This window comes from Amphiprion ocellaris, chromosome 2 (genome assembly GCF_022539595.1).
Source record: "Amphiprion ocellaris isolate individual 3 ecotype Okinawa chromosome 2, ASM2253959v1, whole genome shotgun sequence".
Taxonomy (NCBI): Eukaryota; Metazoa; Chordata; class Actinopteri; family Pomacentridae; genus Amphiprion; species Amphiprion ocellaris.
Genome location: NC_072767.1, coordinates 32,268,245 through 32,294,124, shown reverse-complemented (window position 1 = coordinate 32,294,124; position 25,880 = coordinate 32,268,245). Strand labels below are relative to the sequence as shown.

The 25,880-nt window shown below is 40.3% G+C and overlaps 1 protein-coding gene across 2 annotated transcripts; it reads right to left on the bottom strand.

Moving 5' to 3' along the window:
• Positions 1-1,025: 1,025 nt before the first annotated feature.
• sap130a (Sin3A-associated protein a) lies at positions 1,026-16,983 on the bottom strand. 2 transcript variants are annotated; one of them, XM_023264995.3, is made up of 21 exons: positions 16,864-16,983; positions 15,793-15,920; positions 15,434-15,690; positions 14,072-14,239; positions 13,195-13,321; positions 12,961-13,076; positions 12,742-12,866; positions 12,113-12,260; positions 11,929-12,019; positions 11,700-11,804; positions 11,438-11,579; positions 9,661-9,776; positions 9,275-9,568; positions 8,990-9,161; positions 6,676-6,774; positions 6,228-6,589; positions 5,890-6,135; positions 5,293-5,418; positions 5,101-5,204; positions 4,473-4,586; positions 1,026-2,414 (listed from the first exon to the last, which is right to left on the bottom strand). In XM_023264995.3, exons 2-21 carry the CDS (start codon positions 15,902-15,904, stop codon positions 2,256-2,258), a joined length of 3,183 nt encoding a protein of 1,060 aa, XP_023120763.1. In that variant the 5' UTR covers positions 15,905-15,920; positions 16,864-16,983; the 3' UTR covers positions 1,026-2,255. The 2 variants fall into 2 exon arrangements, with proteins under 2 accessions (XP_023120763.1, XP_054869845.1); XM_055013870.1 differs by lacking the exon at positions 16,864-16,983 and adding an exon at positions 16,558-16,751.
• Positions 16,984-25,880: the final 8,897 nt, after the last annotated feature.

Sequence of the window (25,880 nt, the reverse complement as noted above, 5' to 3'; positions counted from 1 at the left end):
TGTCAAGGGTCAAGTACTGCCAACGTGTTATGATGTACTTAGAAGCAATTAGGCTGTAAAAAGACGATAGTAAAGAGGAACAACTGAACTCACTCTGGAGATGTGCATCAAAACAGCTCATACAACCCATAAGACACTCATTACACAGACCAGATTGAGCCACATAAATGTGGCAACCTGCAGAACTAAAACCTCTAACAGGGGAGAAAGCTAAGAGTGTAGTCTGGTTTAACACACCGTCAAATTAATCTAAACCTGAGGATGAAAACAGGGATTAACAATGAGTATCATTTTTTTTAAACTGTAGTTCCCTCACATTTAAGAACATGGAACTATATTTACAGTGTGAAGGTTGTGCTCCTAAAGATGATCCATGACAGCACTGGTCGGACTATGAAACAATGATTGCAATCTCACTTTCGGTCCAAAGGTGTTGTCCGTTTATCCAGTGTGCTTGACATCAGAATCGGTGTTTAACTGAAAGCAGAGGTCAAAAAAATGGGATATAAATAAAAACAGAGATGATGTTTAGCAGTGCTGCATTGATTCAGTCATTAGTTGTCAGTTATTAAATTTACTGTCGACTATTTTGATAATTAGGTTACTGGCTTCAGCAATTTGAGGAAAAAAAGTAAACATCCTCCGATTCTTTCATCTTAAATTTGAATGTTTTCTGGTTTCTTGCCTCTTCTCTGACACTAACTGAACATCTTTGGGTTGTAAACAGAACAAGACCCACAAGGACGTCACCTTGGGCTTTGGGAAACACTGATTTACATTTTTTTAAACCATTTTCCAAAATTTTGTAGACTGAACACCTAATCAGCTGATAAGGTGAAAAAAGATAAACAATTGAAACTATTGTTAGCTGCAGCCCTAACCCTGAGCAGTCAGTCTCCAGAAAGCTAGAATGTTTGCTGAATGCATTTCCAGTCTCTCACTACAAAAGGCACAAAATACCCCAAACCAAATGTTAAACAAAGTCAACTAGCAGCATAAAAAATTAAAGTGAATATAAGAGTATCTTGTATTGTTGAAGTATCTTTACTATAATTACACAGACAAAAACAATGTACAATGGCTGGATGCTTCAGGCTCACTTCATCATAATCGTTACACTCTGCAGCGTGAAGCGGCACGTCACATAGCACAACATGTTTCATAGAGTACAAAACTTGAAAAGAACCAGGTCAATGGAAAACCAAAAGCACATTTACAGTGATGTACATGAATTCAATCCGCCATTGCGATCACATGAGGATAGTTGCCGTCTCCCTTTCGAGCACTGTACCTTCTGCTGCAGCCAAATCAAAGTATTATCACCGTCAAGACGTCCATGTAGTTATTAGGTGGATGACCGATGACGGTGGAAAATAATAAATTGACTCGGCGTTCTCATTTTTTAATTGAAGGAGACTGTTCATCTTTTAAGAGCATTTCTTTCCTATATTAAATAGACATATTTTGAAACAGTTAGGCGCTCTTGTTTACCCACAGGAGTTTTTTTTATTATTTAGACTTTTAAACTTGTGGCTCACAATAGGTTATAATATACCCATATCAGACGAAAAACATCAACTCAAAAGATGCAGGTGCAGGATGTAAAAAAGGGGAAGCCGTTAAACTGACCTGACACTTTTCTTTGAGTGATATTTTTAAGTGTTTCGACAGCATGTGGAACAGCTCGTCCCTGCTTCATGTACACTGACAAAATGAAGGCACAGACTGATGAAAAGAGCACGACTGAGATTAATCTGTATACACACAGTTTGCCAAAGGATTCCGATTTACTCTCTGGTTCTTCACCTGAACTGAAATTCTTCTCTTTTATACGACTCGCTGGATGGCGGATTCATTGCACCTGCGTTTAGAGCCAAATATCACAGATACACGCTGTGCCAGCTTCCAAATGTCTTAAACAAAAAGGCAGAAACTAAGTTAGTAAAAATGGTTTCAGGGGGTTTTCAAATATTTAATAAAAAGAGAGGAAACGGTGGCCGTCCAGTCGGCCACTCTAATGCAACCTACAATGCTCCACGCTCAATATGTGCGCCGTCTTGAATGAGAACCTGTTCCTGATGGGCTTTTTCTGCTTGGTGAAGTCGCTTCTCTCTGTCCGCTCTCGGGCAGATAGGGAGGGTGCGTGCGATTGTATGCAGCAAATCATAGCACCAAAAATCTGAGCGGCTCCTTTAGCCCTCGTTCAGAGAGTCAGGGGGGGCAGTGGTGGTTGTCGAAGGATGGAAACGCTGCGCTCACGCCCGTTCTTTACGCTTCAGTTTGGAGGATTTCTTGACGGCACCGTTCTTGTTGAGCAGCTTCAGCACTTTCTCCTTGTGGTCGAGCACTTTCATCATGGTGTCTCTGGCCTCGGTCACCTGGTCCATCACCAGCTTACAGCGCTGCATGTTACCCTGACGGCAAAAACACACATCACTTCAGCTGACGAAGGCGAACTTAATGTTAAAGTAAAATTAGGTGGGGATAGAAATCGGCATTGCAATGTACTAAGTGTGCTAAGCATTAAAGCTACAAAAATTTGTTTAAAAAGGAAAAATTACAGTAAATTGGCCACTTAGCACACTTAATAGCAATTTTCCATTTCATTGTAGCAGCACTATGAGTTTTAAATGTTGTTCCTACTATCAAAAGGCCCGTTGTTTTCAGCTGATTTTAATACAGTACAAAAACCAACATGCCGAAACTCCCTCATAGCTAATGCAATTTAAAAATGCCCCAAAAAAGAGGAACTAGCATGAATTCTTTGATAGTTACAGTGCAGAGAAACCGGAAACGGGGGGGAAAACATGGCAGGGGAAATACATGCAGGTCCAGGCTGGCCGGGAATTGAATAGCAGACTCAGTGCTCAAAGGCATGTGTACACATTTGTTACGCAGCCAAAACACTCAGCTGCAAAGTTGACCCTGCATTTCTGAGTCTAAGTCTTGCAGTGCTCAATGAGCCTTTCCTGCTGGTGCATTCATGAGCTGAAGTGAAGTTTCTACAACAAGCATGAACATCCTAATACATTCAGTATTCATATGAAACATCTGTGGTGGTTTGACTGCTTTTTACTACTTAAAATGATCTTAAATGCCATCCTTACATTTTTTGCTTATAACAAAAGTCAATGTGAAATCAGGCACGTGTCTTGTATGAATCATGATATGTGCCTAATTTTATTGCATGACAGTGCATTATGATGTTGTCACATGATCATACACTATGATATTTGGAACCTTAACAGGAAATGCAAACAGTAATTAGACATGTCAGTCATAAAAGCGACTGTTGTACTGAATGACCAATAAAAAGTGTTGTGATAGCTTCAGAATACAAGAGAGCTCCTCACAACCGTACAACTTCTCTGAGCTGAACTGAGATGTATCTAATTAATGGCTACTGAGGATTGTAAAACTTGATTAGAATTATTTATCATCTGACACAGAAGTGACATCAGTACCCCAACAGGTTGTAAATGTGTCTTTTGGCAGGTGAAGCACTTTAAGTTGGAGTAGCTCCTAAACATTTCATGTTGAAATTTCTATGCTTTGGGAAATGTTTGGCACTAACTGAAGGTCTAAGCTGAGAATAGTTATTTGGCGTAAACATACACACCTATTACTATGGACCATTTGGACATAAAGCCCAGATACTGCTCTTCCACTAGCAGTGGTGCCACAATGGAAGGTCTATTGAACCGATTACACATCCTTAATATTCTGGAGGTGTTTTCAAACAGTGACTGTTCATTACTGCTTCCTTCCTTGCTTTCACTGCAAATATAACAAGCAACAAGACATCAAATAAATGGCACTTTTATGCACAAACACAGCTGTGCAACTTTCACAGGCCCTGCTCACTCTTCGGCTCTTTGCGGAGCGGCTATTTTATCAAATATATCTGTTTACTGGCTACGCCAGCAGTACAGGTACAAGCAAAACAAGACAATGAGCTTTTCATGTTGGCATCTTGTGTCTTCAGGTTTTGCACCCAGCACCAACCAAGTTTGAATAATATGGGTCAGTTAGCATCTACAGATTACAGCCACATATGGTAACACTGGCAAAAATAAAAGCTGACTAAACAGTCAAGTCTGCAAGTAACCATGGAGGAACCACACTGACAACTATAGAAGCTAAATTTAGTGAAATCTGAAGCCATTTTTAACCATTACACTATGTTCATGTTAGCTGACCAACTATTCTGATATTAAATCTTTCCACTCTGCAAAGCTATTTAACTTTTACATCATTAGATGGCAGTCCATCAATAGCAGCAGACTGTAGTAAGACAAGTACACAACCCTGTAATGCTATGTTTCTTTAAAAGCAATGTATTTGGTAAATCTATTTCCATTTCAAATGATTGGACTTTTTGGTATGCACTGAAGCCATCTGACCGTTAATTTTCACATGTCTGAGCAGGTACACTTAGATTTTCACATTTCAGTCTACACTAACAGTCTCACCTGTATAAGCTCGTTGATTCTGTGAAGGTCATCATCAGCGCCGGCCCTCTTCTTTGGAATCAGGCCCTCTTGGAGGGTGGAAAGGCGGCTGTACACATCATGCTCCAAATTCGACTACAGAACAAGGAACAGACAAAAAAAACACGTTAACAAAAGATCAGTCAAGACATGAAAGAGAAAAAAACATTGCAGAAGAATGATTTTATCTCAGCAAGGAACCACTGTGAGACTGCAGTGAATATAAAAGGAGTGCGTTGTTGAATCCACATTAAAAAGTGATGCTTTTTTTGCCTAATTAAGTTGATGATTGTAAATGTCAACAGACTGTCAGGGTAAATGTCACATAGCAGTGTTTCAACATCTTAATGAATTACAGTCATTTTTAAACTTTAATAACTGTAGCTTACCATGTCCTCTAGTTACACAATATTTTACTAAAAATAGTTCCTACTGCTCAGCTGCAAGCTAACATAATGACTAGATTGTATTGATGTAGCAACATGATGCTAAACATTTCTCTCCAAGTTAAAAGCAAAACAAAATTAACTGGTTTCATAAAAAAAAATTCTGAGTGAACTACTGAATAAACACCGCTTTATCTGTGGGCAGGTCTGGGTTCATCACTCACCAACTGTCTGAGCTGTGCAGCACACAGGTGGATTTTCCAGCCTTGTGCCCTGCATGCCACTCCTCTCTGATTGGCCATATCCTGTAAGGTGCCCTTCTTCTCCTCTGAGAGAGAAGTACAACGGTTGTTAGAAACACAAAGCAACAAGCACTGTCAAACCGAAGTACCTGTGTGTAATAAAACGATACTCACCTTTGACCCGGATGTCACTGTACCTCTGGAAGTGGTGGTAAGCGGCCTTCCAGGGGTTACGATAGTGCCGCAAAAGGGTAACAGGTGGCCGAGGCCTGACTGGCACATAACGCACTCCTTCTTCATCTTCAAGACAGAAACGAGCATTAAAATAAGGGATAGGATGCTGCTGACACACATTGGCTGCCTTCCACATCACAAACGTTTTCTTTTTACTCTCAGTTTGTATTACAACTGCCCTCACAAAGTACGTGCTGTCCCAGGCAGTACGCGTACAATGGGGACATAGAACTTCAAAATAATACAACTTAAACTTTGACCATCGCAGTCTGTAGTGAAATCAGCTGTCATCTGTTACTGCTCTATTGGTGGCTCAAACTTGTTTACACCCGTTTGCAGCACTGTGACGTATGTGACGTATGGCCAGAGAAGCATGTTGTCCTGCATTTTGCAAAATCTGACAGGATGTAGTACAACATCCAGATATTTTTGGCATACTGCATTTGACATACATGTATTGCATACTATATATTATGATAGAATGGGTATTAGAACACAGCTACTATCACCATTGCAACAGTGGTTGACATTACATACCAACATATTCCCTGGGTGGAGATTCTCGCCTCTCAGCCCGGCCAGTAATGGGCCTTCCTGGGGCCTTTTCTTCATCTGTGCTGTTAGTCTCGACCATCTCGCTCTCCTCAGTAGAAATAACATGCTGCTGCTTGCGGGGCTTCTTCCTCGGGGAGGCCCCAGGTATCAAATCTCCTGTGGCAGGAGTGTTCAGGGTGGAGGCCTGGGTGGTGAGGGCGGGTGCTGCTGACATATTTGCATTGGGATCTGCGGGAAAGCAAAGTGGATGTTTATATTTTCACACATTCATCAATTTATCAGATCACTGATAACATCTGGAGGACAAACAGGCTCCTCACCTGGCTGGGAGGTGTCCATCGCCTCCACCTCCTGCTTGATTTTCACATCTGGGCAGGTGGAGCTGGCAGCACAAGCTGCAGTGCTGCTGGCTGCGGGCTGGGTGGGGGAGGCCACAGTGTTGGCCATTGAAGCAGGAACAGGGGGGGTAACAGCCATGGCTGCAGGGAGGGATGAGAGAACAGTGGAGGGCTGGGAGGGAGGCACTGGCCCCGGCGTAGCAAGCATGGTGGGGATGGCCTGGGCGAGGTGCTGGGTGTTTGAGGACACCGCCTGCTGCTCTCCTCCCTGAGAAGGCAGTGCTTCTACTGTCGCCATGACAGGAGGGGCCACTGCCATGTGCACCTCAGCTTTAGGTTTCACACTGAGAGAGAAATAAAGGCATCAGCTCAGAAACACATATTAGAACAGGTTGTCAACACGGATTTGACCAATGAGCCAGAAGCTCACCCTGCAGGTCGGGGAGATCCTGCTCCTCTCACACCACTCTCAATTCTGCCACTGCTGGGTTCACTGGGCTGTGCAGGGATCAGGTTCTTACGTACACAACTGAAACATAAAGAAAGAGTATATTTATTAAAGCAAATCATTTAACCATCCTATGGAAATTTACAGAATTTTAGATCAGACTTCATTTGACCATGTGCCACTGAAAAACCTAGTTTTGAAAGTAAGTGGCACATTGTGGTGCAGCCTTACATCTAATTTTAGGGCTGAGGGTAGTTTGAAAAATGAGGTTGTGGTTAAAGTTACCATGGTCTAACAATTCAGCAAATAAGCAGGGAAAACAACAACATCAAGTGAGGATGAATGTACGGTGGCAGCTGCAAGTAAGTAACACGTATTTGTATTTGCACCTATCCTGAGTGCACAGGTCAGGAGAGAGGTCAGGACATCAAACCCAGAAAGGCCACCGGACCAGATGGTGTTGCAGGCCGGGTCCTAAAGGACCGTGATGAAGAGCTGACCGAGGTATTCACCAACATTTTCAATCGCTCCCTCGCATTGCCATGTGTCCCTCTCTGCCTCAAGACATCCACAATAATCCCCGTACCAAAACAAGCAGCAGCCACCTGCCTGAACGACTACAGGCCTGTGGCTCTCAGGCCCTTACCAGCCAAATGCTTGGAGAGACTGAAGCACACCAGAAGTGCCATCCCAGCCACCTTCAACCCCCATAAATTTGCCTACAATGAGAACAGGTCGACGAAGAACCTATAGCCATGGTGCCATACAGCGGGTCATAAAAACAGCTGGTAGAATCATCGGGGTTCCACTACCAGATATCATCACCATCTCCACCTCTAGCTTCCTGCAACACGCACACCCAATCATCAGAGACTCCTCACACCCTGCCCACCATCTGTTTCAACTGCTACCATCAGGGAGAAGGTTCAGATCCATCCGAGCAAAAACTTCCAGAACGGCCAACAGCTTCTTTCCACAAGACTCCTCAATAACAGCGTCCCACCCCTCACCCCCACCACGGCACAGACTTGATCTAGGATCCACCACATTGCCACTCACCGCCACTGTACTGCGACTGACTCACGTTATGCAATGTGCTCTGTAAAAAGTATTTATCTGATATTTTTAGCATTTTAGATTTCTATTTTTCTATGAGCGCTTTAATTTTATTGATTTTATTATAGCCTATTTCTTTCGGTGCTGGAGATGCTGTGATTCTTGTTTTTATAACAGTGACAATAAAGAACCATAGAAAATTTAAAACATTATGGGTCTCTGGTATACAATATTCACTCATCTATCTCTGTCTGTCAAGTCCCTTTAACCCTTGTTACAATTTCCATATAAATTAATCAGGTTAATATGAATTATATGCTGCTAAAACTAGCTTCATATGTATATTTTTGAGTCAATTAGGCTAATAGGCTGGGTACACTACATGTCCTGTGGCCAGTATAGTTAATTTAGAGATAACACACAGCTTTGATCAGTCAAAAGATTGTAGAGTAGGTAGAACTTCATTCAATTAAGATTTTTTTTGGCTTCACTCCATCCGTAGACATCATGTCCACTAAAATTACTCATTTCTTATGCTTTTGTTTGCTAATGTCTGTGTCAAATTCTACTTTTTAGACTTGGATGAATTTTAGGGAAGAAAAACTTGTTATGGCACAGTCAGATGAAATTTATTTCTATATGGAACGAGAAACTTCCTGGTTCCTTCCTGATCCACCTCCTTCACTTTGTGAGGACTTAATCTTATTGAACTTGAAACATGCAGAATTGAAAGTGTCAAACCACTCAGAGAAACAGGGTGGGACTAACTTCTTATTAAGAAAATACTGTTTATGTTGTTGTTTTGCATTCAAAAGAATAAAAACACAAGGAGCACAAGGAAGGATGGATGCTGTTTGGTTACAGTGAATGCAAACACAGTGACAAAAGTTAAAATGAATGCTGTATAATTAACACGTTTGCAAATTAATGTAAATAGCATGTTAGCTCTTACAATCCTGGCTGCTCTATTTCTGATCCAGCCTGCTGTTTGCCCACAGCATGCTGGTAAATTTAACCAGATCGGGATCATGATAGCAATTTATAATTGATCTTGTTTACGCAAATAACCATGTCACAAAACAAACACCCATTTGTGTGCAGGTGATATTAATCAAGTTGTAACTTTAGTACAGTTAAGAAAATGTACCTGATACAAGCAAGTCTAAAAGAGATTTACAAGAAGAACATGGAAATATTCTTACATAAGGCCCACTGCTTCCTGCGCCAGTATGATACTCACCCTTCATTAGCAGGCTTCTTGCGGAGGATGCTGGGTCTCGGGGAGGAGACCAGTGTAGGAGCTCCTCCGACTCCTCCCTGGGTGTGTGCCTGCACCATGGTGGCTACTGGCTGGGTTGTGCTGAATGTGCTGCTGATGGGGCTGGCTACAAAGCCGTCAGCCAAAACAACTCCTGCGTTGAAAAAAACATGCATTGCAAACAGCCCAGAGTAAGTAAGTTTTCATCAACACCATGTTTTGTTTTGGTTTTTTTTTTTACTGTGAATATACAAGTTCAGTAACTACCGGGTTTTGCTTCAGACTGTGGTTGTTGCTGCTGCTGCGGGGTGACATTCGGTGTCTGCTGTATCCCCTGTGTGGTGATTGAAGCAGACGTGTGCAGGCCCTGAACTCCTATCGGTGCCGGCTGAATGCCCTGCGCAGCGATTGGTGCCGGCTGGATCCCCTGGGTGCTGATCTGTGCAGAGGGCAGACCGATCCGATCCACTGCCATCAGCTGCATGTGGTTTAGATGGACAGTGGTGGCCACGCCCACTCCAGCCTGAGTTGGTAGTGCTGAACTCGGAGCTTGAGGAGTAACTTAGAGAGGGAATAAAAAACAGATTTGTCACAATTCACGCTTGGTAAATCCACATTACACTGTCAGTAAAACAGCACTGACTGATGCTTACCAGGATACTGACGGATGGTGGACACAGAGCTGCTGATGGGGGTGTAGGTGTGTGTCAAAGGGTACGACGAGGAATAGGTTGGCAAGAAATACTGGAACTGCACTGGCACAGAAGGCCTAAAAATGAAAAAATAGAATAATAACACAAGATTAATCCACGTTTGAAAATGTATCTGTACCACTGGGGCAAAAAAACTTCACCAACAGAGATTTAGATTAGATCGTTTTCTCAATATAACAATCACAAAATAACAATCATCACCATTGCTAATTTTAATATTCTCCAGATCCGTAAATTTCTGCATCACCTTCTGCATTTTTTCTTCATGGAAAATGAAATCTATTTGTAAAAACATAATCGAAATTGCTTAATAAAACAAGTTATTTTTCATATATTACTATAGGCTCATTAGCTGGATGACACGAGGGATGTCAAGTGTTGGTCAGTCTAAACTATAAATGACTCTTCAGCTACTAGAGAGATTGCCATGAGGATGAGTTGTGATTTAACTGGTCACTGTCTGACTTTTCAACTTCTTGCATCATCAAGTCACTGATTTAAGCACAACCTAAGATGCTGAACCCCCACAAAACTGCAAAAGAGCAGCAGGGGGGTTTAAGTGATGTGGGAGCAGTGGTGGTTGACTTTTAGCTGCCTTCAAGAACTGTTTTGCAAGAACCAGTATCTTCCAAATGTGGGGTGCTGACAGACTCCCTGCTCACACCTTTCAGTAACATGCGTCCTGGGTGACCTGATCACAAGCGTACTGCTCTTTAAGCACGTCAGTTCCCATCTGGCATTAGAATGTGTCCCCGCATGCATCTCAAATAACTACTTGTTATTGGATCTCACTTCTCTGCTTTATATACAAATAAACATGTACATCACATAGAGGAACCTGCTGGCTGTGGGCGACAAATAGAACACCAGTAGGTCAACTCATGTTTTTGAAAACCGTGAATAACATTTAGTCAGATGAGAATATTATTATTATTATTATTATAAGATTTGATTTTTGTTTTCATCACATTAATGTATTGGAATGTACATTTTGGACAGACATTTTTTGTGTATAACAGATGTGATGTGCAAGTAAAGCAAAAGAAGCAAAATAGCCCATATGAAATCACTGATTGGTGATGTTGCAGTGCTCAGTGTGTGTGCACCTCTGCTGACTAAAAGACAAACAAACTGAGGTTTTTAAACTCTGCATTTTTCATTATGGACCGATCTCTGTGCAAAATAATGAAGAAAAGCCTGAAACAGTAGAAAACACTCCCCTTACAGTAAAAACTAACTTTAATGCCGGTAACAGGGTGTCTTGTAATAGACAACAACACATTCCTCGCTCCATCTGATGTTTCAGGCTACATTAAAACAGTTTTGCCTAAAAATAGACCCAGAGTGAACGCAAACTTTGTCGCATTGCTTACAGCGTGTTGTTTTCACTGTCACTGCTGACATGAACCCAAATGAGGCGCAGCATGTTGTCTGTAAGTAATTCATCCAGTATGTTGGTGTCACACATAGAATAAATTCTTCATGGACATCAAATTGGAAATACAAAAAAATTCCAGTTCAGACATTACCACAGAGTGCATCAGTTGAGCAGGCGGCTAAAATGTGCACAGATTCAGATTTTTTATATTTACAAGTCCATGAAATAAAAAGTAAAAGTGAGTTAGCTTTTGAAAAAGAGCTGCTGGGGTTGCATTTAATTCTTTAATTCTCACAACTGTATCAGTAAGTCACTAAAAGTCACCATCTGTGTGCACACCTGTTGTCACTTCTAGGTTCCATGGTGACGGGGTTAGGAGACGACCTGTGTCCTGGGATGGGGATGAGGTTGGCTCGCTCTCCTGGGTAGTCAGGTTGCACACGGGATGAAGAGTGCGCAATGGGCTGAGGGACCACTTTAGCTGTGAACACCACCAGAGGACGGTTAACAAAAATTGGATGTTGGACAAAATGATCAAGGTGAAGAAAATGCATGCAGCATCTCTATTTTTAAAATGAAAATGACAAAAGCACCAACTCACCAACAGGGATGGCAGAGGTGGTCACTGCTGTAGCATGAGAGGAGTGTGAGGCCATCGTCATGGTGACAATAGTGTTACTGGTCATTTGGGTGTGTGGCACAGTGCCTGGACATGGGATAAAACAAAATTATCAATATCTGTGTGCCCAAACTGCATCTTTTTTTTTTTTTTTTAAATTACAGAGTTTTCTGAAGAGCTGATACGGTATAAATGCACCAAAAATAATTACCGATTGCGGTTGTTGATGGCACAGTGTTAGTGGCAACAATTGGTGCCACAGTTGCAGCAGCTACTGGTGTTACAGTACTGAAGATGGGCTTCTGTAAGGTGCAGAAAAAAAACAAAAATTATTTTAGTCATTGTATAAAATTACTGTATAGTGTTTTTGCGGGGTCTCATCACAGAACAGTGACCTGTGCCATGGTGTGAGGAGGCTGAGGCTTTTGAGCTCCAATCGCAGGGTGTGATGGCAGAGTTATGCGTGTAGCGGTGTCACGAGATGTCTGAGGCCTCTGAATACTAACAGTGGCTGGAGGGGGGTGAATGGTCAGTCCTGGACGCCTGAAAGAGTCAAAAACTCCAATGAATGACCTTATTAATACGACATACCATGCACAGCTCTTATAAAAGATCAGAGTGCATCCTCATCTCAAATGGTACATATATATATAGGTTTCATATAATCTGGTGATTGATAAATTAGCTGTTGAGGCTGAAAAAAACCTTGATCGGTGTTTTTCAAAGCCCAAGATGCCATCCTAAAATGACTTGTTATAGCCACAACCTAAAGACATTCACTTTGCTATCATAGGAGGAAAGAAACCTGAAAACATTTAAATTGAAGAAGCTTGATCACAGAGTTGCAGGATTTTTTTTCTTATGAAATCCCTCAAACTCAATAACTGATTCTCATAGTAGTTAATATGATAGTTGACAATGAATCCATTAATAAGTGCAGCGCAACACACAAGATTTTCAAGCCTCTCTAAATCAATCAAAAAATTGATTTAGAGTCAATGCCAACATCTATATTGCTACTTACCCATGTGCCACCTCTGCAGAGTGTGTGGCTGTCGGACTGATGACTGGGGACTGAGTTCTAGTTGCTGAGATAGGAGCCACCACAGTTGGAAGCACAGCTGTAGAGGTTGTTACAGCAGGTCGGGACTGGAGACAGAAGGACACGACACTGTTTCACACAATGTTTCTAAATGTCCAACACAGCGTTCAGACTTCTTTATGTTAAAGTACTTCAGAGCACCTGAATGGTCTGGTGGATGATGTGCTGCACTGTGGGCTGGCCAGGGCCTGCACTTGCTCCAGTGGCTGGTCGCAAGACGGTTTTGGAGCTGGACATAACAGCTGCTGCAGCAGCCCCTACAGGAAGAACACCCTGATCAACATGGGCTCCGACAAGTGTGTAGAGAATGGGCTCCTGTTTCAAGGAAAAACAAACAGCAAGTCCAGCATACTTTTCTGATTACTTCATGCATACCTCTGGGTAGATGGGACGTGAAGGTCTGGGGAGGAACTGCAGGGGTCCCGATCTGCAGTGCAGGGGCACTGCCCCTAATGATCTGGATGTTAGCTGGCATCAGGTGATGTAAGTTGCTGGAGTGACCCTGAAACACCATAAAAAGCAGCCCATGTCTTTAGTAATCAGCAGGAAAAAGACAAACAACATACACTTAAGGGCAATCATGCTTTCTGTCTCCACAAGGGTCTGTGTGAGTAAAATCTGTCATCCACCCAAGTCTGCAAGAGTCTGCATGGACCTCTTTGGAGACCACCGTGGGTAGTCATAAATTTGTGACAGTGTGGTAGATACGCACTGCAAGTGTGCCGACTGCGCATGTGCCAAGAGAACAAACAGTGCTCAAAACAAATGTTTGTCATGAGGATAAGTTGTGTGAAGAGATTTTCCGACATCCACACCTTCATATTTCATCATTAAAAGATATTTAATTGAAGTAGTTGCTGCTGGCCTTCAGAGGAGTTTTGATTTGTCCATGTTCTCTACTAATTGAGCCCAAAACCTGTGAAGCTCTAAACTATCCAGAAATCTTGTGCTATGTCTAGCCACTGTGCTCAGCACATCTCAGGAATAATCACACTGACATGGTCCTACAGCCCAGTCTGTAACTAGCTGCTTTACCCTGTAAAAGTGCAAAGTCACAGCCCTTTAGAAATAACCACAGGAGCTCTGTGTGTTTTCTTGTGTGTTTGACAAGAGGGGCAATGTGACTTGCTTGTACTTTATTGTACTGTGAATAAAACTGCATGCACATCTGCTTTCAAGCTATGCATCCGTCAGCATATACTGAGATACAGAAGATGAACAGGCCTTAACAGCTTATGTACAGTGCTCTCACCTGCTGACCACTGATGGTTGCCACAGGGATAGATGGGGTCGTAGCAATACTGCTCTCTATGGTGACAGTAATGTGACTAGGCACCTTGGGGGGTATGGGAATATGAGCCTGGTTGGAAGCTGGTGCAGGAGCAATAAGACGACTTGGCATAGGTGACTTAAGCACAGCCTGGAAAAAAAAACATTTCTGTTTTTTAGCGGTGGAAGGTGTTAAAATAATACTCAAAAATCACTGTACATACAAACCAACACACTGCTGCATGGAACATGTTGGAACTGCACAGAGCCAGTGCTCTAATCTGACAGCATATTCCATTAGTGAGATGATTCATTCAGCAAAAGGATTAATTGTCAAAGTCCATCAAGATAATTACCTATTGGTCATTTTTTTTTTCAAAATCAAAGTCATTAAAAAAAAAAAAATGTTATGACTCATAAATTTAAGAAGAGAGTGCATCCTTAAAAACAACAACTATCCTTCCTGATTATCTAAGTACACGACTGGAAACCTCTCACTTTTTTGTTTCTTTTAAAATGTACAGTTACAGGCCACTTCATCTGTGGAACACAGCAACAGCTACCCTGATTGCTTTATGTGTGAGGCAGGGAGAGGTTAGCAGAGCCAGTGAAGAAGATAAAGTACAACTTTCAACCACAACAGCTAGAGCAGCATCTATCCATGCCAGCTGGAGGGACATGAAAACAGGCTAATGATCGCCATGCACTCACAAATGCAGCCATGTGAAGTTTTACCTCACATACTCTGAAAATGATTGCATGTGTGACTACTTTAGTTGCAGTCTGGAGCCCCATACTCTGTGAAGTTAGGTTCTCAATTTTAAGGTGTATCTTTCCAAATAAAATTAAGGAACAAGGAAAAAAAACAACACAGTTGAAATAAATTCTGAAGAATTTTCCTGTTCATTCCATTGTGTCCCTTCTCACGCTAATCTGGCTGCTGCCAAATTTGCTCTAAGATTTCAGTGTTGGACCACTTGACACTGAACAAGTCCAAACAAATTGAGCCTTTTAATATTAAGAATATTGCTACACAAACCCTTGCAAATTTTAAGATAATCGGTGCAGACTTTAGCCCTGGCTCCTCCCAACAACGGGTTCAGCTAAGCATTCAGCAGGAGAAATTTTATTCAACATGTCCCATCCATATTTCAACATCATCTGTTCACTTAAATCTATTTTAGTCAAGAACCAGTTGTTTTTCTATAAAAAAAAATAAAGCTCTACAGTTTGCCAACATGTGAATAAGTTAATTGTGTTCATTTTACTGTGGAGGTATTACAGAAACACCACTTTTTCTACTACATACACACAAAGCCTTTATAGTTTGGGATGTAGTTATCACCTTCATCTGTCCTTCAGTGAGGACGGCAGGCTGACCCTGTGGGAGGTGGACAGAGGGGGTGGGTACAGTCACAGATGTACCAGGCTGGATGGGCACAGTTTGGGGAGCAGCTTGTGGTTGGCCATGTGTTTGTACTTGTGGGTACGGCCTGACCACCATGGTCTCCTGCTTGTCATCTCTGAAAGCCAAGGTCCCCCCACCTCCAGCAGGTGGATGGTCCTGCGGACCGTGGTCTGCATCACGATTGCTATCCCCATCTGGACCCACCAAAGAAAAATAATTTGATTAAACATTAGCTCACAGGTGTCTTCTCTGCAACACAATGCATTTTGAAACTGATTGCAGTAACAATACGTTACCTGGAGCATTTGATGGCTGGTTGACAGGCACCAGGTTACCAGCAGCAGGGATCTGAGGTGCTCCACCGCTGGAAGCAGGCAGCCCATGTCGGGGGAATTGCTGGGAGCTCATTTTATCTATTTATCACCTATACAGTATGAAAATAGCCCATTACTTTCAGGCATACTGAGGATATCACATATGGTTGAATTAAGTTTATAACTAATCTTTAATCATGTACAACAATAAAAATCCAAGAGGTAACAGTCAGTACAGGGACATTAACATCAAAGCTGCAATGCTAATTGAATTGATTGATCGCCAACTATTTTCATAACTGGTTAATCACTTTGAGCAATAATAAGTAATAAATAAGAAATAAAATAAAAAAACTATCTAGCTTATTAAAAGTAGCTTTTTCCTTTTTGGGTTGTAGACAAAACAAGACATAAAAACGATCTCTTGGGCTTTAGGAAACATCGATCGCCATTTTTCCACATTTTTCTGACATTATGTCTGGAGACAATAACCGACAATGAAAATACTCGTTGGTTGCAGCTTTGTTTATCAGGCTAGAGGGGAACAGCGGGACTTTACCGTTACCAGTTAGTAGAAGAGCTGTGAGTGGTTCACTAACCTTAAACTACCGGTTTTAATTAAAACACCTATGACCGACTACATTTCAGTGTGAAACAAGAGGAGAACATTTAATAGACCTTTGTTTGAAGCGATATGCTCAATATCATATGACAAAACTGCTCGACAACAACTGCACCATTGCTTACCGAGTATCAAGAGAAGCCGCAAGTGCAGAAAACATTTTTTGACAGTCTTCTTTAAAAATACCACACGCGATATCAGTGCAGTCAGGTAACTTTTAATTGAATAACTGGCTTTCGTTCGGTAACCTTAAAACTGAAAGGCTACCTTGTTAGCCAGCTATCGCAGCTAGCAGCATGCTAACGTTTGACTCGCTAACCCTAATCCCGCCTGCTTTTCATTACAACCACTCAACTCAATAAAGTGCACAACGGCGCAGACTTTGCACGGCTAAGCAAACAAACACGTTTCTCAATGTGTGTGAACGTTACCTTATCGCCGAGTTACTATGCAACGGTCGTTTTGTGGATTTTTTCCATTCGTCTTTTCTTTTTTTTCCAACATGTAAGCCGGAAGAATGCTCAGGAACAACCGGACCTCCTCGCTTCGTTTCACCAATCAGAGAAAAGATAACGAGATCGCGGACCAATCAGATTTCCGGAAATGTTTTGACCAACCTCAAGCTGCAGCGGGGAGGGACGAGTGTCTCCGAGTGATCCGAACGACCAGCAACATCACAGTCACGTGGTTAACGGAGATAGCCGAGTTAGCATTAGCGCTGGGTAGCATGTGAAGTTCCAGCCACTTGATCACTATCACTCAGTAGTAGAAAAGTCATTTAGATTTATTTGACACTAATATATATATATATATATATATATATATATATATATATATATATATATATATATATATATATATATATATATATATATATATATATATACATATATATACATATACATATATATACATATATATATATATATATATATATATATATATATATATATATATATATATATATATATATAGTGTCAAGTAAATCTAAACATATATAAATCTAAATATATATAATAATGAATAAATGTAAATGTTTTAGAAGTTTACTGAAGTTTTTGTATTTTCATTTTTTATGTTATTAATCCTCAGAATAGAGGTCAGAAAACTGTATAAAGCCTTCTTCAAAACTTTTATTTAATTTGTTATGTTAGAGCCACAACTTTTTTTAAAGAGGGAATTATATCTCTTTTTTCATCAGTTCATAAATCATAAAATATTTTCAATAACCATGAAAAAACAGCAACATATTTGGCATGTTTTAGGAATAAATGTTGTTTCAATCCTGCTACAAATAAAAAGACCTTCTGAATCGAGGAATAATGCTGAAAAGTCTACTGAAGTGGATATTTCTGGCTCAGAGTATGAGAAAAAATGTAAATTTTTCTAAAAAAAACTGCTTTTAAAGATATGTACTATAATTGAAAGATGCAGACAACAATAATAATGATAATAACAAAGTTAAACTTGATTTCTATGGCACCTTCCAGAGTTGGAGTTGCAAGGTAATTTACAAAACATTAAAAGGCAACAATAAAGCATTAAAAAGAGAAAACATTAAAAAGAGAAAACCTAAAACATTATAGAAGACATGAATACTATACAAATGCCTGACAAGTACTGTTTGAAAAGCTTTTTGAAGCACTGACTGCGCTGTTCAGACTTTCAACAGCAGCTGATGCTCTGGTTTAAGGGTCTTGAGAAAGATGAGAGGTGAAATGTCTTCAAGAACCTAAAAAAGGCCTTTTTACTGAAACTGCTGAGCTTGAATTGAAATGTGGATGGCATGGCAAGTTTTTAATCAACTGTTAACAGACAATTGTTGCATAAGACAAATAGAAAAGGCACAGAAAAACATTGCACACTGCAGGAAACTGAAGAGTATTTTGTATAATATGGTAAATCAAATTACTTCCCGTTGGTGTTGCAAATGTCCTGTCAGACAGGCCTTGAGAGCCTCCAGTATTATCTAAGATTTAGGAAAAAGTGCAAATGTTTAGTTATCATGATTAGAAATTACTCAGCTAACCATATAGTCCATTGATGCCTATGGATATCTGTCGGTCTTCTGATCGTTTCTGAAAGTTTCCCGCTTGATAAATCTGAGCTCCACCTAAATGTGACTGTAGTGCCTTCACTGAGACACTAGAGAGCAGCAGCTAATCATAAAAATGTTTTAGAACCTTTGACCTCAGGCCCACAGGTTAATCGTGTGCAAGAAAAGGCTACATGTTTTAAATAAAATAAAATAAAAATAAAAACTGTGTGACAGCTCCTTCAGGCCACATCTTTGTAATATTCCATCAGTTCCTTTTACACAAAGACATCTGAGCAGTTTAAAGGTGATTTTGCTCCCTGAGGCTTTTTTTTTGTTTTATAAGCTCTTGAATCAGAAACTAAAGGCTTTTTGTTCAGAGGTGATAATGTGCTCAGCTTGGTTTTCTTGTGGGAAACTTGTCATAAATGCTGTAGAAAAATACAGCAAGTAAACCGCTACTGAGAAAGATCCTCCGGCTGTTGAAACAAGTGATCTGCACAGGAGGGGATATGATTTATGTTATTGCCTCAAAACATGTTGTCTTTGATGTTTGTAGGCTGTAGTTGTTTCAATGCGATCATCAGAGCTGCAACAACTAATCAAACTGATTCACTGATTAGGTGTCAACTAATTATATAATCAATTAATCAACTTGAAGATTTTTTATAAGAAAAATAAAATGTCCGCTTCTAGCTTCTTAAATTTGGCAATTTTCTAGTTTCTTTCCTCCTCTATGACAATAAACTGAGAATCACTCATTTGTGGACAAAACAAGCCATTTAGAGACAATATCTTGCCTTCAGAGAAACACTGATTGACATTTATCACTGTTTTTAGACATTTTATAGACCAAACATCTAGAAAATAATCAACAGGTTAATCATCAGTGAAAACATTCTAGAACTGAAGCCCTAGCAATCAGTCTCTTTGACTATGTAAGCGTTAGTTTATCACTTCAGTTGACTCTGAAATGTCTCAACGGCTACTGAATTGATGTTGCCCAGAAAAGAAATCCTTCCTCTAGCCACACCACGAGGTTGATATTTGTGGCTTTGAGAGAAATTCCTCTATAAAATCCCCCAGGATGAGCTGCAAACACCTTGGTGATACTCTGGCCTCAGTTAGCACCATTATAAGGTCAAAAAAGTAATTTTTCACCAAAATACGTGAAAAACTGAACACATTTTCACAGAGGTGGAGAGTAACAGCAGAGTTATTCAAATGCTTTACTTAAGTTCAATTTCGAGGTAGTTTAATTTTTCTTAAATATTTCAACTTTATGCTACTTTTACATGCATTTCAGAGGGGATATTGTACTTTCTACTTCTTTTTGAGATGTGTTGCACTGTCTGTTACTTTTTTCGTAGTGTTTTCCTTCTTAGCGTCTTTGTCTTTTGTTTTCTTTCTACAGAGTCTTGCATGTTTACACCGGGGTCTGGGAGAAACAACATTTCAGTCCTGTGTATGTCCTGTTCATATGGCAGAATTGACAATAAAGTTGAATTCGACTTTAACTTGAGTAGAATTTTTACTTAAGTGGGATTTTTACTTTGCTGTATTGGTACTTCTATGTAAGAGAACAATCTGAATGCTTCTACCTTCTCATCAGCCTCTGTGTTTAGTGCTGGGTCAATTTTATGATGCTACACTGGTTAAGCTAACACTGTAAATATTCCACCTGATAAACATCCACATGTTAGCATGCTAAGCCTAACAGAAACTCTAGCCTGGCTGCAGAGTTTTAGTCTTATTATGGCATCACACTAAGCATCTTTATTTTAGGCTTAGAAAGGGATGAAAACTTGAATTGTGAAAGCTGAAAGGTTTATTTTGTAGGCATTGTATGTATTTCCAATGGTACATTATTAGAAATGTCACACTCTGCTCTGCCTGTGAAAATGTCAGTGAAAATTCATGCATATCTTAATTTCACTCATCTTTCAGCACCTGAGTACACACCATTCACTTCATGGTCCTTTGGGATGAGTTAAGGACGTCATCACTGACATACACCTGGGCCATAAAGGCTTATATAAACCATTCCTGCGTGCTGAGGCATGCCCACTAAATTCCCCAGCTGTGCTCACTCACTCACATACACCTGTTGGTACGTCGCTTCTACTGGGAACTTGTGAAACCCTCCTGACAAGCATTCTTTGGATATTATTGCTGAGTAGTAAAGAAAAGGATGTGGGCTGTCGTTAAATGCGGATTCTGTGGAATTCATTTTCACTCTGAAGGAGAGACAAAGGGAAATGCTAATAAGGAGTTTTGCTTATGCCGACTTAGCCATCAATTTACCTGTCTTCTTTGTCTGAATTCTTTAGCTTGAGTTCTAATGATTTCTGTAGTTTCACATACTTTTTTGCCTCCTACTCGTTTGTCTACGCTGTTAATTACTCATAGGTATTGCAGCCTTCAAATAACTGACAGTTCACAGATAAGTTGCTTGTACACTGTCTGATTTTTGCCACTGACTCAGGTGTCTTTGTCTTCATTAAGCCAGGAGATCGTTGTTCACGGCACGTTTCAGACAGGAATCGTTTTGACTCATCTGCTCATTTCTCTACTGCAGTGAATCAGTCTTTCTGGACTGTGCAGCCCAGTTGATTCATAAGAAACCACTGGCAGACCAACATTAGAACCAGCCAAACAGCCATGGCGAGGTCCTGCCTTGATTTACCTCCCATATGTGAACGTTTCATTATCTTCCCAAAAACCACATTAATGCAGGGAGTAAATTGCAGATTGATGGACAATTAACAATTTGGATGAAAGTGACAGAAATTCTCTGGTACCAATGTGAAAAGGTAGATGTTTCTTAGTTTTCTCTGACAGCAAAATCAATATTTTTGTTTTTTGGCTGTTTGACATGCAAAAAAAAAAAAAAAGCTATTTGATGAAGTTAGCTTTGGCTTCAGGGACTAATAGTGTTATTCACTAATCAATGAACTGAAATATGACTAACCCTAACCCTGTGACCAACTGCTCAAGATCGGTGTTAATCACATCAAAGAGAAAAAAAAAGCACAATTTAAACTTAATATACAAACAGCAGTATAGATTAAAGCAGAAGATTGTCACGAGGCAACCAATAAAAAAACCAATAAAAAAGAAAACTTTATTAAAGTATTGTTCATTAACAAATGTCACTGTCATTGTCATGTATACTGACATGCTTAATAACCTCGTGTTTGAGGCCATACTTCAAATCCCATGTGGTTAATACCACACTGTTTCTGGTAGCTCAAAATTTGATTTGATTAGTTTTCAGCACCCATTGAGTTATATTTGTTTACTTAATGATTACTGATATTGTATACCTATAAAACTGTATCTGTAATTTTGTGTTGACATTTAATTATTTTAAAATTTCTAAGAAAACCACAAATGCTAAACTGGCTGTTTCTACTGTTGGTCACATGACCCAGTTCTTATGGTCACAGTTGTCTGTCGAGATTCTGCCATACTTACGCATACCCTATAAAAAGTCAGTTTAGAGTTTCAGTATAGTTTCTACAAACAAAATAGGGCAAAGAATGTGGAACACAGTTTCAACATAATGATATACATATGGTGCAAAAAATGAGCTTCCAGTTTCCTTTTACGGCACATGTGTAATCAGTGCTTGCAGTGCAGATGCGCTTTGGAATTTAAGGCCCTATGCAGATGTCCACAAGTGGATGGCAAAATTTACGCCACAGAGGTCTAATGAAAAGTGCTGAATTGGACTTATAGGCTACTTTATACGATTCGCCTCGCCTATTCATGATCCAAATCCATGAAGGTCCACAGAGACTCCTCTAATGATGTGTTTGTGCAGCCTGAAATTTGTGACTGTGGGACTGCCCACACTGTGAATGCATCAAATGTCACATGTGCCAATATTACGTTCTAAGGTGTGTGTAGGTAAGGTAGATTGTGTTTTCTCTTTTTTTTTCAGATTACGCCCAGCGGGAATGGCCAGGTGCACCTGTGGCTCCTTAATTATCAGCAAGAACAGTTCATAGCCAAGCCACCCTGCTCAGCATTCCCTGTGGGCCAGACCAGCTTCTACAGAGCTGTGTTGGTGACTCGTGTTCTGCCTAAACTCTACAGTGTTGTTGTGCTTAAAGGTCTTTGACATAGTGGGATCAGCTTTATAATCAAGAAGCTCACTTTTGTGTTGGATTTTGGTTTCTTTTTCTTTGTAAATAAAAAACTTTTTCGCTACATGATCAGTTTTCCTGCCTCTTTACCTGTTTTTTCTTTATATTTGTTACTCCCCTCATCCCCTGGCCTCTGGGGACGGAACAGCCAAGAAAAATAAAGCAAAACAAATGCTTGTCATGAGCAGAGGCTGTGCAAGGAGATTTTCTGTCATCCACACCTTTGTAATCGATCATTAAAAGAGTAATAATTGAAATAGTTGCTGCTGCATTTGGAGGTGGATTCATTTGTAGCTTGTGGGAAGTTATAAAATCTTCAGAAGTCTTGTGCTATGGCCATCTGCTGTGTTCAATACACTTCATGAATAATCACACTGACATGACGCCACAGACGAATCTGTGACCAGCTGCTATATCTCGTAAAAAAATGCAAAGTCACAGACTTGTAGACATTGCCACAAGAGTTCCAGGTGTTTTACTGTATTAAACATGAGGGTCATTGCAATCTTCTGTGTCTAGACCGACACGTATCTGCTGAAGTATGATCAGAATCTCTGCTATCTGCTATCAAATTCCACATCAGTCATGTGAAAACCACATGACTAATTTGTCTTTCAGAGAGCAAATGAGCATATTTTCAAAATGTTGAAAACTAGGTCGTGTTTTTAGTCATAATTAAAGAAGTTGTCTTCAATTACGACTAACAAGCTACTAATATGACCTAATGACATCTACTGCATGCTTTATTATCCTAAAGGGCTTCAAAGAAAGTGAGGTTGACAGGAGATAAATGGTAGTTAGGTGGCAGGTGTTGTCTCTTGATGGCAGTCATCTCCTTTAGGTTTCCAGCCTTATAATGGTGCAAATGACACAAACCTAAAAACTGCTGCAAGCGGCCTCCTTATGTGAGATTTGCATGGTCTCAGTAGTCTCAGCCCTAAAATTAGAAGACGGTGCCCTGATTTATGTGGAAAAGTTAAGGGGGCGGGGGCACATTCCATGACTGCTGTAGGCAGGAAGTTTTGGAATCTCCATGGAAATTAAGGCAAAACACAGAGCGGCACAGTTATTTTTCCAAATATTTCACACAGGCTTTTAGTACAAAATGTGCTTAAAGGGCTGCAAAAAGGAGACACATGATTTGTTCTCAAATGTCCCCTTTGTCTCTGGCAGACACATTGATTGTATCGCAACAGTGCTTCGTTTTAAGACTGGAGATGAAGCATGAAATATGTGAAGAAAATTTTTAAAAATTGCACAGTATTTCACTCCAGAGCATTTAAAACAAACTTCACTGACATCTGTTCTTGATCCACGATGACGGATGCTGTGGCCAAGTGAGAAACATTCACAGTTGCTGGGAGTCAAAGTGGTGAAATCATGGTGATAAATGTAACAAGACCAGCAACACTGGCAGCATTTCATGCATTAGTCCAGATGTGTGTGGGATTCACACACGTACACTGAATTTTTCTTCATCCTGGCTGGATGACGGTGAGTTCAGGAGTCTCCCAGGAACGACTGTTCACACTCGGCACTAACGGGAGTCATCCTAACCTTTCCCCCTGCCGAGCCCCTCACATCACTCACAGTCAGGCGGGGGGGCTCGTGTCTTAAACACTGACATAAGAGGCAGGATGAAGTATCGGAAATGTGATCTGTGTGAGCACACATCGGACAAAAATAATGGGAAATCACAGACCTCATGGTGCCACGTGTCCCCATCTGAAAATGGTCTTCAACAGATGGAGATTTATTATTGCAGCTTTCTCAGCTGAGAAAAGTGGCACTGGGCTACAAGAAGTAAAGGCAGCGGGAGGAAAATGCGCGGCATCTGTGGAATGACATTCCGAGCTGACTGTGGGGAGCGAGGCAGGCAAAAATATTTACATTAAAAGTCAAAGTTTACAGAGGAATTTCTGCAAATAAAGACATCTTGGAAATGTACTGGAAAGAGCAACTGACATAAAGAAATAAACAACCTGAAAGGAATTCGGCTACAGTAACGTGGCATTTGATTTGATTTGATTTGAACTTCATGCGTAACATGATCGAGTTTACATTTGTATTTGCACTCTTAGCTAATAGCTCATAGTCTAGAATCTATACTTCTGGTCAGAAGGGTCTGGTGGTCATTGTCCAGGACATTAAATGTGTCATAAACTAAATTTCCTCTATTCTGCTGTATTTCATGCATCAATTTGCACCTTCTCGGCATCAATTTATCTTGAAAATGACTTTATTAATGCAATGGAAAACATTCAGACTTCAGATGACAGTCCAGATTATAATGGGATAGTGTTCTGAATCTAAGACATTATCCACAGTATAGCATAGTATAGTATAGTCTTTGTATGATAACATATGATATATCATATATCATATTTTAAAGAGTGAAGAAAGATGCAGGGTGTCTCGAGGATTTGTTGCTTCTATTAGTAATGTTATAGGAGAGATAAATGTTAAATATTGAGGAAATCTACTGAAGCCTTTGCCTGTGTGCCAAATATTCTGTGCTGTGAATCTGAACTGGGTTTAAATTTTGCATCATGAGAGACGAGATCTTCGACTGATTATAAAACAAGCTAAAATTATACAGAATATCTTCATTTACTTAGGATTTGATGTACAGAGCACAAAGTACAGTTTGCATCATGTGATTGTATCATGAGAGACTTTTTTTGCTCAGGGACTAATGGAAAACAGACTATAAGAGCTACACTCCGTCCGTCCTTTTGGGCTGAGGGCAAATGTCATGAAGACACTGTGATCATGGGAAAACACACCAAGCGTTTACTCAGGGTTTTTCAGTTCCTTCTGAGGCAAAAAAAAATGATCACATCTTCCAAGCATTGTCATGAATAGCGTTAAACTTCTACAGCATGATCTCCACTGGCTATAGGTTTCAAATAAGAGATCACAGGTTACTCATAAACTTGAGCTTTAAACAATCAAATTGCTCTCAGTTACAATGCAAGAAATGCTGATCCAGAGTTTCTTTTGCGATTCAGTTTCAGTAGAATCATTTATTGATCATTTATTCAGAAATGTGTCTCTGCTCATCTGATGAATGTATGTCCAATACCGACTGTAATTGTAGCTCCGGTTATTAAACACCATGTAGCATTAAAGCATATAACATTCAAAGGCCACAAAGCTGGCTACTAATGGAATCTCCTATAACAGACATATTATAAGTGATGGTTTAGCTGTAAACCATACAAAACTGAACTGAATATCATCTGGAACTGAACAGCTACAG

What these genes read in the sequence shown, in the direction of transcription:
- sap130a (XM_023264995.3), bottom strand. Translation starts at nt 15,904, where the DNA reads ATGAGCTCCCAGCAATTCCCCCGACATGGGCTGCCTGCTTCCAGCGGT. An exon ending in ACAGTCTGAAGCAAAACCCG is followed by an intron (nt 9,162 to 9,274) that starts GTAGTTACTGAA and finishes TTTTCAACGCAG; the next exon opens with GAGTTGTTTTGGCTGACGGC. An exon ending in AAGAAGCCTGCTAATGAAGG is followed by an intron (nt 6,775 to 8,989) that starts GTGAGTATCATA and finishes TTTATGTTTCAG; the next exon opens with TTGTGTACGTAAGAACCTGA.